At 44.1% G+C, this 12,547-nt stretch overlaps 1 protein-coding gene across 1 annotated transcript in view; it reads right to left on the bottom strand.

Annotated features, from left to right (window-relative positions):
- The window catches only part of HTR7 (5-hydroxytryptamine receptor 7), a 274,320-nt gene extending 273,048 nt beyond the window's left edge, over nt 1-1,272 (bottom strand). Inside the window, exon 1 of the mRNA XM_075348749.1 lies at nt 212-1,272. Coding sequence (XP_075204864.1) covers nt 212-738 — 527 coding nt within the window. The 5' untranslated portion in view covers nt 739-1,272. The remainder of the gene's footprint in view (nt 1-211) is intronic.
- Between the last annotated feature and the right edge of the window lie 11,275 nt (nt 1,273-12,547).

A 12,547-nucleotide genomic window follows, 5' to 3' on the forward strand; every position in this document is an offset into this window, starting at 1 on the left:
TATTAAATCTGTTAATTGTTACAAAGAAGAGAAGTCAGTGACTCCAGAAGAAAAATGAAGACTCCTCCATTCTAAATGTGATAGAAATGCAAGAAAGTTCTCACCTTGGTACCTGCTATGGATCAGGCTTAACAAAACAACCTTCATGGAACAGCATAAAATACTATGAAATACAGAAAAAAATAGTTTGTAAAGGTTTGAAAGGTCTTACCTGTCAATGCTAATGACACATAATGTCATTATCGAAGCAGTGCAGCACATCACATCCATGGCTATGAAGACATTACAAAAGACGTGTCCAAAAATCCATTTGCCACCAATGAGGTCGGTGACACTGACAAAAGGCATAACAGCTATGGCCACAGATAAGTCAGCCAAAGCCAAGGATACAATCAGATAGTTTGAGGGCTGCCGAAGTTTCTTTACAAAACAGACAGATATGACAACTAGGCAATTTCCTGCAATGGTCAGTAAGGTGATGAGGGACAGGATGGCTCCTATTACCAGTTTCTCAATGTGCCCATAATTAAGGATTTGTTCTCCACACTGGGTGTCATTTTCACTTGCAAAGCTGGAGGTAGGCAATGGACTGCCAGTGGTAGCATCTTGAATGATTTTCAGTAGCGAGGGGTTGAAAGAACCGGAAATCATTACCGAGCTGCTGGGATCCTCCAAATCTTCTATAATGTAAGACCTGATGTCACTGTATAGGTGGCTGCTGTTGATAATAATGACCATCGTGATTTGTGTAGCCCATATGTGGAGCCCCAAATACTTTGGGTCCAGCAGTTACTTCACACCTACAGTGATCGAATCACAAGACATTTCTCAATCCTATCTGCTAAACGATATCGTAACGTAGACATTCATTCATTCATTCGGGTGATAGAACTAACCTTGTGTATTAGTCATTCTTGATTGTCCCAACTTCCTTTAGATCCCAGATATTGGTCCTCCACCACCATTTCCCAATAGTCCTCTTCTAAAATCAGCAACAATCCTGACAATTTTAATTGGCCATTTAAATGGTAAATTTATTCAGAATCTCTTCATCCAATAATCCAAGCAAAAAAAAAGAAAAGAAAAGCCTACTTGTGTTAGCCAAGTTCCATAGGATGGAAGTAGCGGCCCTGAGAGCTCCTTTTATCAATGCTTCTTCTTGTGATGCTATGACTTAAGGCTAAAAAAAACATTCACTTCTGATTGCCCTGTGATTTTAGTGGTTTCCCGAGTCTTTCATGTCTTAGCAGCAACTCAAAGGCAATGTGTGTAGTTTCTGTACTGAAGCTAAAAGCATCCAATCTGTCCTCGCCATCATATAGCAATAGAGCTCAGCCTAGAATGGCTCATCATCATGGTGACATCTAGTGGATATATGGGGCATTGTTTATTATTTAGGCGAAAACAGAAATGTAAAATCTTACAATCAGAACTGAAGATAAGCCGTTTTATGAACATTTTCTGTCCCGCTAATTCCCTGACTCACCAATGTTCTATCACATACAATAGAACCACGTTCACACTGTGGCCATTTAACAGCAAAACCCAGAGAAAAACACAAAATGAGCATATAGAACTAAAATTCTGAATCACTTTTAAATAGTATGGATATATAAGGTTTTCTTAATCAGCAATGATAAAAGGAATGCAGATGATATCAGCAACAGATCAAGAGGTTTTTTTTACTCAGTGGGAGGTAAAGAAGTTGATGTGTCTCTTTAAAAACGAAAAATAAATAAAACTTATTTATAAGTAAATTTCTAAATAACTTTATTTAACTTTATTTATGTAAGAGCCCTTGAGGAAGCCACATCCAGTGGCGATACACGTGGGGCAACACCCCATGTACGCATTGATCTTTGGCTCCTACACCGTCTAGCCGTTTTTTATTCCCAGCAGGTTGTATTATATGATATTGGGTAGCACGTTTATATATTCTTTTGGACAGCTCTGACTTTGATGTGGTTCACATGTATCTAGTGTGTTCTGGCTTTGCTAGGTCCCTTATTACAGGGTCTTTTTTGCTGCCATTTAGCTGGGCTTAGGAATTGACACTTTGGGGTTTAGATAGTGGTCTCAGACATGGCAAAGTTATTTCAATAGCACTCTTATATCTATAGCTGTGTGTTACAACATATTAGTTTTGGTGCAGTTTTTGTATTGTGAATAAGGATCTCTGTGCTAGTACCCCATCATGGGTTCAGACATGGGGTGTTTGGTGACAGTCTATTTGACTTTTAATTAATCACTTTCTTGTGTGTTATTTTTGTATATGCATAAACTTTTGTACTAATACAATTTATTTATATTGATTCTGTCCACTGGTTTATCCCTTTTGTACAGCAATTCTTTCTTCTCAATTTTTACAGAATTGTTCACTCCTCCCCCTTCATGTATAGGATGATCAAAAAATGAGCCAGAGCATAAGTTGATACACATGCAATAGGACTATGTTCACACACTGGCCATTTTGCAGAGACAACAAAAGAGAAAAATAGAAAATCTTTCATATACTTTATACTAATCAGTATAGTCCGACTCTTGTATTAAAACCTTACCCTAAGGCGGGCTTTACACATTGCGACATCGCTAGCAATTGCTAGCGATGTCCAGCACAATAGCACCCGCCTCCGTCGCACATGCGATATGTGGTGATTGCTGCCGTAGCGAACATTATCGCTACGGCAGCGTCACACGCACATACCTGGTCGGCGACGTCGCTGTGACTGCCGAACAATCCCTCCTTCAAGGGGGAGGTGCGTTCAGCGTCACAGTGACGTCACCACGACGTTACTAATCGGCCGGCCAATAGAAGCGGAGGGGCGGAGATGAGCGAGACATAACATCCCGCCCACCTTCTCCCTTACGCATTGCCGTCGGGATGCAGATAAGGAGATGATTGTCGCTCCTGCGGGTTTACACACAGCGATGTGTGGAGCATCAGGAACAACAAACAACATCGTACCTGCGACGAACCGACATTATGAAAATAAACGACGTTACACAGATCAGCGATATTGTACGCTTCTGCGCTCGTTCATCGTCGCACCTAGGATTTAAACGTTGCGATGTCGCTAACGGCGCCGGATGTGCGTCACTAACTACGTGACCCCGATGATATATCGGTAGCGATGTCACAACGTGTAAAGCCCCCCTTAGTCAGTGACATCATTGTGAATAGGGGCAGAGAAGCTCTGTTGCCATGCTGAACCAATAACTTTGTGCTACGTGGTCAGTTTCCTTCTCTGCTGAGCCACAGCCTAGTTAGTCCCTGTCCAGATGCTGAAGGTCTTTTAACTTTGGTTTTCTCCTCTTGGTTTGCAGTTATCAATAATTGTCATTTGCTATTTATTCTCTCCTGATACTAGCCTTCTCTGCTGGCTATATTTCTATGTGGATTACTGCCCTGCAGCTAAGTGACTAAGGGATTTTGTCAGAGACCAGTGTGGTTTTCTCTGTGTTTTCCCATTTGCCTTTCCTATGTCTATCTTTTGTTTTATGTTAGGTTGTTGCATTTATTATTTTTCCTTTGCCCCCTTGTACACGTGTTTTATGTTTTCACATCCTGGGTCCTTGTCTATCTTTGCATGCTTACCCTATCTTGATTTGTAGTTTTAGCCACTTCCTCTCTGGTTCCTAAGGAGGTACGAGAAACAACTCAATGGCCTTTTAGGCAGACAGGTGGGTTTTTAGTTGTGCAGCTAGGTATATTCCAGTCTGTGCAAGAACCATTAGGGTGATGTGCAACTTTGGATACTAGTCTGTACAAGAACCAGTAGGATGCAGATGTGGCTGCAATGAGATAGGCTTTATTAGCTCTATACACATAATTGAATTCTTATGTGCATAACAACAGTTCTCTGACTACATCAACATATACTAGGAAGTTATCTAGATTAAGTTCCTTGCTCACTACTTCAGAAAGAGGGACAACACCCCCATTTGTACTGAGAACAAAAAAATATAGAAAATCCAACAAAAATGAGCAAGAGCAGAAGTTGGTTTATGTGCAATAGGAGCATGTTCATACTATGGCCATTTCACAGACAAAAACAGAAGAGAAAAACATAAAATTAGCATATGCCCTATAATAAAGTGTACAAGTAAATAATAGTAGTACATTTGACATAAATAACATAGGGTACTTGGATAACACTGTTTGATCAAAAAGCATAAAAGTCATTCTACCACAAGAAGGTGTACCCATGGGGATGGTCCTACTCTGGTATTAAAACTTTACCTTGCGTCAGTGACATCAATGTGACTAAGGGCAATAGAAAAGTTTACATTCCTCCATTCATATATAGGATGATGTGCTTCTAGATAATTTTCTGATCTAATATTGGTGATACCAGGGGTGCTGAGGCAAGAAGAGGCTGCTCACACTGCTGTCCATCCTGTCTATCTGATCAAATACAAATACTGGAGCAACCGGGGTGGGGAATACGAAGAGGCCACTCACACTGCTGTCCACTTTGTTTTTCTGATCTAATACTGAGATACCAGAGGTGATGAGGCAAGAAGAGGCTGCTCACTCTGCTACCGTACCCACCATATCTTTCAGAAAGCTTAGCTACTGTGAACTAGAGATAGCTTGACAGTATAAGGTATAAATGATCTATTGGACACATGATACTGCAGATGCTCATACGCATTTCTCCTATTAATATTTTACGGAAAGCTTCTATCATTGTAAGAGGACAGAAGTTATCCAGGGTAAACATGTCACATGTGCAGATGGTTCAGTTGCACAGAGGCCTTAGATGAGAGCAGAAAGCCTGAGATGTTCAAACACATTTTGGTTTACACTGATGAGCAAAAGGGTAACAATGTTTTGAACTTTTTATTTACAGGCTGAATATTTCAGTATCCACTACAGCTTCAAACGTGAAACTACCATAATTTTATAGACAATCATCTTGGCTATCTCATATATAAATTTGACTTCCAACTATTTAACATGTAATTGGTTATGCAGATTCTTATCATGTCACTGCATTGTTACTGTTTTGTTACTAAACATCTAAATTAAATGTTTTATTATTTTGTTAGTATTTTGTAAATCAACCTTTGGCTTTCTACACTGTTTGAATTCTTCTAGGCTTGTTCTCATCAGATTCAAGCATGTCTCAACCAAAATCTGATACCATGTCTATTCTACACATTTATAATGTTGGTGCATACTGGCTGACTCACTTGAGTATGTATACAGCTTTTTCTTCATCTCTACCCACAAGTGTTTGATTAAGTTAAGGTCGGGCCTTTGATCTCCTGGAACACTATGTCGTCCTTTTTATACCCATAGTGCTCGAGCGCATGAAATAACTCATCTTGTAAGATACTCACATCTAGCTCAGCATTGAGACCGCCATTGATCCTAGTCAAGTATCCAATTCCTAGCTCTGAAACAAAACTATATCATTAGGCCTCCTTAACTGAACTTGACATTTCCTTCAATCTCGATCCTTTAGCCACTTTTTCCCTTGTTTCTTCCAGACCTATTTACACCAATCAGAGTATAGTCAATTCACTTTAGTCTTTTTGCTCCAAAACACCCATGTTCAGTCTTCTACTGTCCACTTTTCGTTCTTTTTTGCAAATTCAAGCTGACGCTATTTATGACTGTCTTGAAGTCAAGGCTTCTTCACCTTTTTGTCGGGCCACCATTCCAAACTTGTGTAAAATGTGTTTCATGGTACTTTCATGAACGTCTGTCATCTCACTATAACAAAGCATACAATACACCTCCACTGCAGTGTTTTTCACACCACAATTTACAGACCTTGTGATGACCGATGTGTTGACTCCAATATTTTTCCTGGATGTCCACCTATTGGTTTTATAATGGATCATCGGCCTTCATTTCGTACTCTTCCAACTATAATGGCACTCACAGGATCCAGGTTGGCAATCTTCTTGGCTGAGAGACTACTATCGATGAGCTGTATGATGCTGTTTCTCTTTTGTTGGGAAATCATCTTCATGGCCGTGCCTCGATTCAAAACAGTGACCAATCACTTGGGAATGAACCTAATAACACACTGAGCTATTAAGGAATGGGAAAACAGGTTGTAATTTGTAGTGTGCAGTAAAGCCTGAAAATTAAGAGTTCAAAACATTGTTACGCTTTGGAAGGATAGTTGGAAGAATACAAAATGAAGTCCTTCCATCCATTAAAAAACCAAGAGATGGAAGTCTTTGGAAGACATGTTTTAGCTCTTAAAGTTGGAAGCTGATAAATAGATATGACTGCAGAGGAAGTCATGGAATCCATGCATAAAACCAAAACCTTAAACCTTATAAAAGTTGTCACTGGAAAAAAGGCCATAAACTCTGTAACGATTTTAGAGGGAAATATAATACAGATAGTACAGCTGAATGATACAAAACAAGACTGGTTGCCAAACCTTGCAAACAGAAATATGAAGAGATCAATAATGAGACATTTGCTCCAAAATCAAATATGCTACAATCTGGACTTTGCTGCAGTAGCAACTACAAAGAAGATGCAGGTGAAACATTTTGATGTGAAGTAGACAGCACTCCTCTGCATTGTGATTTATCAGAAGACATTCAAGGCTGAAGAATAACCAGACTTAGTATGCAAACTTCAGAAAATAATTTCTGGTCTAAAACAGGCCAAACTCTAATGTCAAAATAAATGAAATGCTTACAAATGAAAACTTACAGAGCAGTAATACAGACTCCTGCCTGGACATACAGACTGACAGGGAGATGGATACTTGTGCTAATTTATATGTACAATCTTTTAGTCTGTTTTAGCGAAAGGGATGGAACAGGAATACTACAAACTTTAAATCAAAATTTGGAGAGCATAGAGTTTGGAAACATAAGGACTTACTAGGCAATTCAGATTGAGGGAGAAGAAGATAGGTTTTATAGAGAACCAAAACTACAAGTTGCAAAAAATATTTGAAATTTTGGAGTTGAAAGATGAAAAACTAGTAAAGTTTCCTATGGTAACTACTTTCAAGCTATTGTCTAAACAAGGTTAATTGACTGTTAGGTTGACTCTGAATGCGGAGACAGTACCGGTGACCCCCCTCGGCTATTCCAGCTCAATGAAAACAGGCAGATGCTGTTATACACATAAGACTGGAGGTGTGTGGCTCCGAAATTGAACTGTATTGTTTTTGTTTACATTACAAAGTTATACAAAGTTGATTAGGGCGTAACTATGCAACATACATATTCATTAAAGGCGTGAATTACATATTCCCAGCAAGAGAAAGTAACATAATCACTTACACTCCCATAACAGTCTATAACGTTTCTTCTTCCCATAACAAGATGTTTGTCAGTCGTTTCTAAGTCAAAACATTCTGCGTCCTTGAGTTTTGGTCTCAAAGTGTATTACGTAATATGTCTGGTTTGGTCTTGCAAGGGAGAATGAATTTCTATTATTTTTCTAAGGCAGTGAAAAAGGTTAACTTTCTTCACAGACAATTATTACAGAAAGGCAATAGGAAATTTGCCATAATGTACACTACCATTGTTAGACCCCAAACAACACCAACAGTAAGAAACTTTTCCAGAAAGGTTTAATGCCAGGTCAGATGGACTGTAATGCCATAAAGAGAATCATAGAAATATGCTGGGAAAGAAAAACTGAAAGACTATCTTATCTGATGGAGAGAGACTTTAAAGTGCAGGAAAGTGCTCACCTGGTAAAGTTGAGTGTCCCACAACAAATAATGAAGAGTAATTTATCAGTTGCTGCAGTCCAAGGGTTATACAAATGGAGATATGCCAGAAGAAAATAGGTGGATTTCGCTGCTGAAGGAGATCCCAAAGATATCAGCATGCTAGCATGTGGTTTGTCCTGAGGAAGAAGTCCGATGACTTTGAAATATGCTGACAATTAACTGCAATAATTAGTGATGAGCGAGCATGCTTGTAACTACTCGGTACTCGCACGAGTATCGCTGTACTCGGGCTGCTCGGCGGGGACCGAGTAATCTCGCGATACTCGTGCTGTACTCGTGGTCTTCATCCCTGCATGTTGGCGCTCTTTTGAGAGCCAGCCCTCATGCAGGGATTGGCTGGCAGACCACTGCAATGCCACAGCCCTGTTAGTTGTGGAATTGCAGTGATTGGCCGGCCTGCACAGCGTGACCGAGCCTTTATACCGGCCGGCGCGCTGTGCTCTGCTCACAGCTATCCAGACAGTGAGTGCAGGGAGAGTGTCGCTGATTCAGGGAAAGCTTTGCGGCCCTTTATAGCTTTTTCAGTTGCAGGGCTGCAAACAGTGTGACCAAAAGTCCTTCTCAGGACTATTCTAGTTGTATACAGGCAGGCAGGGTATAGCCAGGTCGGAGTACAGTAGCAGAGTCCTTCTCAGGACTATTGTTGCTATATACAGGCAGGGTATAGCCAGGTCTGAATACAGGCTAGTGACCAGAAGAGTCCTTGTCAGGACTATTGTACCAGTATACAGGCAGGCAGGCAGGCAGGCAGGGTATATATAGCCATTCCTAGTGGTGACCGTATACCAGCCTTCATCATATCTGGGGCTGGTGTACACAGTCTAAAACAGTCCAGATAGTGTCTGACTTGTCTGTAATTGTCGCTCCCCAAAAAAACCTGTTAGGTTCTTAGTGCGTCCGTGCTTGGTTTTTAAAACCGCACGTGTGTGCCTGTCGGTGGCAGCGTACAGGTGCACTTGTGTGCAATTTCCACAAACTTTGATATAACGCACAAGTAGTGAATACACGTCAGCACAGCATTGCAAAATGCGCAAGGGCATTGGCAAGGAACAAGGAAGTGGACGTGATGGTGGTGCAGGCAGAGGCCGAGGTCGTGGGCAAGCTCTAATTTCGCCACAACAAAGGGCCACATCTAGTCGCTCGCACGTCCTGTCCCAAATTCTTGGGGACCGCAGCAGTACACCGCTCTTGAACCAAGACCAGTGTCAACAGGTTGTTAGTTGGATAGCAGATAATGCTTCCAGTCAGATTGGCACCACCACAAACACTCTGTCTTCCACACGGTCAAGTGTCAGTAGCCGTGATACTGCACCGCACATTTCTGAACCTGATCCTCCTTCCTACCACCAGGCTGAGTACACGTCCTCCTCGGACATTAATGATCCCACACTTGGACACTCGGAAGAGCTGTTCACGTTTCCATTCACACATTCTGGCCTCTCGCCAGCTCATATTGAAGTGGGTCATGAGGAGATCGTCTGTACAGATGGCCAAATATTTGAGCAGCCACGTTCTCACGAAGTTGGCAACGTGTCTCAACAAGTGGTGGATGATGATGAGACACAATTGTCAGGAAGTCAGGAGGAGGAGCAGGGTGCGGAAGAGGAAGACGACGTGGTGGATGATCCAGTAACTGACCCAACCTGGCAGGAGGATATGCAGAGCGAGGACAGCAGTGCACAGGGGGAGGGAGGCGTAGCATCACAACAGGCAGTAAGAAGCAGGGTGGTGGCCCCAGGCAGAAGTCAGGCAACCGTTCCCCGGAACAACACGACGACACAAGGTGCCTGTACAAATGTTAGGTCTTCCCGAGTCTGGCAGTTTTTTAAGTTGGCTCCAGATGATTCTAAAAAGGCCATTTGCAACACCTGCCGTGCCAGCATCAGCAGGGGTACCAAAACTAGCAGCCTGACCACCACCAGCATGATCAGGCACATGTCAGCCAAGCACCCGACTTTGTGGGAAGTACAACAGAGTCGAGGAGCAGTGCTTGCTGATGTCACTGCTACGTCTTTGCTGGTTGTGCATGCGAGCCAATCCCCTGTCCATGCTGCCTGCGAACAAGCCTCCTCCACTCCTGCACCTGCAGTTGCCTACGCAGAAAGAACACCATCATCAAGCACGTCCTTGTCCCAGCGCAGCGTTCAGTTATCCATTCAGCAAACCTTTGAACGCAGGCGCAAATACACTGCCAACACCCCACATGCCACAGTTCTAAATGCTAACATTTCGCGACTGCTTGCGCTGGAAATGTTGCCTTTTAGGCTGGTGGAGACAGAAGCATTGCGCGACCTGATGGCGGCAGCTGTCCCACGTTACTCGGTCCCCAGCCGCCACTATTTCTCCCGGTGTGCCGTCCCCGCATTGCATAACCACGTGTCACAAAACATCACACGTGCCCTGAACAACGCTGTTTCACCCAAGGTCCACCTAACCACAGACACGTGGACAAGTGCTTGTGGGCAAGGCCGCTACATCTCGTTGACGGCACACTGGGTTAATATTGTGGAAGCTGGGACCCAGTCTGAGCGAGGGACGGAACACGTCCTTCCCACACCAAGGTTTGCAGGCCCTACCTCAGTCAGTGTTTCACCCACACTCTACAGCTCCGGAATGTCATGCTCTTCAGCCTCCTCCTCCTCCTGCGCATCCGCATCCTCATCCACTGTACCCTCCACACCAGTCCCAAGCTGGAAGCACTGCAGCACTGCCTCGGCGAAGCGGCAACAGGCTGTGCTGAAGCTAATCTGCATAGGTGACAAACCCCACAATGCAGAAGAGCTGTGGACAGCTCTGAAACAGCAGGCAGATCACTGGCTCACACCTCTGAACCTAAAGCCAGGAAAGGTCGTGTGTGACAATGGCCGGAACCTGGTGGCGGCTTTGAGGCGAGGCCAGCTGACACATGTTCCATGCGTGGCCCATGTGCTCAACCTCGTGGTTCAGCGGTTTCTAAAGTCATACCCAGAGCTGTCTGATCTGCTGGTAAAAGTTCGCCGCCTGTCTGCACATTTTCGAAAGTCACCTACTGCTTCAGCCGGCCTTGCCGGCTTTCAGCGCAGTTTGCATCTTCCGGCTCACAGACTGGTGTGTGATGTCCCCACGCGTTGGAATTCAACTCTGCACATGTTGGTCAGGATATGTGAGCAGAAAAGGGCAGTTGTTGAGTACCTGCATCACCTAAGCCGTCGGGAAATGGTTCAAATTCCACACATAACACCTGAGGAGTGGAGATGGATGTCAGACCTTTGTACCATCCTCCAAAACTTTGAGGACTCCACCAAGATGGTGAGTGGTGATGACGCCATTATTAGCGTCACCATACCGCTACTCTGCCTTCTAAAACGGTCTCTGCTGAAAAACAAACATGATGCATTGCAGGCGGAGCGCGATGAGTTGCAGCAAGAAACAGTAGTGGGTGTGGGTGATAACACACAGCCCAGCCTCGTCTCATCACAACGTGCAGTGGAGGACTATGACGAGGAGGAGGATGAAGACATGGAGCAACTCTCCGGCCAAATTGAGGATATGACATGCACACCAGTCATATCCTCGGTTCAGCGTGGCTGGCCAGAGGACAGGGTAGATGAGGAGGAGGAGGAGGAGGAGGAGGAGGACAGCATGTTCAGTCATCTTGTTGGTCAGGCTACTGAAGTCCTGGCTGTTAAGAGTCTGGCGCACATGGCTGACTTTATGGTAAGCTGCCTGTCTCGTGACCCTCGCGTTAAGAACATCTTGGCCGACAATCATTACTGGTTGGTAACACTGTTAGACCCACGCTACAAGGAGAACTTTTTGTCTCTTATTCCCGTGGAGGAGAGGTCAACCAAAATGCAGCAGTTCCGGAAGGCCATAGTCACGGAAGTAGGCAAAGCATTCCCCTCACAAAACGCTAGCAGCATAGGTCAGGAATCAGTGGACAACCGAGGCGTACAGCCGAGAGAGGCACAAGTCCAATCCGCCAGAGGTAGGGGAACAGTCTTTAAGATGTGGGACAGTTTTCTCAGCCCCTCACGTACCACAGCCCCTGAGGTGCGGGGTAGTGCCACAAGAAATCCTAAGTTTGCCCAGATGCTGAAGGAGTACCTCGCAGATCGAACAACTGTACTCCGACATTCCTCTGTGCCTTACAATTATTGGGTATCCAAGCTGGACACGTGGCATGAATTGGCTCTCTACGCCTTGGAAGTCCTGGCCTGCCCTGCCGCTAGCGTTTTGTCAGAGCGTGTTTTTAGTGCCGCAGGTGGAATCATTACAGATAAACGCACCCGCCTGTCAACTGAAAATGCTGACAGGCTGACTCTGATCAAGATGAACAAGGGTTGGATTGGGCCAGACTTCACCACACCACCAGCAAATGAGAGCGGAATTTAAAGTTTGCCATGTACCTCCACTCACCCATGGGTACACACTTCTGGACTTTGGATAATCGCTGGACTGCTCCTCCTTCTCCTCATGCGCCACCATGATGACCGTTACAAATTGCAATACTTAGGCCTTTGTTTCAGGTATACCCCCAGTGGTAAATTTTTTCGCCCATTCTTTGCAGAATGGACATTACAACGACAGGAGACCCGCTCCTTTGCAATGGGAACAATGTTTTGAGGCCCTCATGCACGTCTCTACCCAGGGACAACGTGGAGCCTCCCAATTTTTGGCTGCCCTGCCTAAGGGCTATACTATAATACACCCACTTCCTGACAATGGACACTTAATGTTTTGAGGCCCTCATGCACGTCTCTACCCAGGGACAACGTGGAGCCTCCCAATTTTTGGCTGCCCTGCCTAAGGGCTATACTATAATACACCCACTTCCTGAC

This window comes from Anomaloglossus baeobatrachus, chromosome 5 (assembly GCF_048569485.1).
Source record: "Anomaloglossus baeobatrachus isolate aAnoBae1 chromosome 5, aAnoBae1.hap1, whole genome shotgun sequence".
Taxonomy (NCBI): Eukaryota; Metazoa; Chordata; class Amphibia; order Anura; family Aromobatidae; genus Anomaloglossus; species Anomaloglossus baeobatrachus.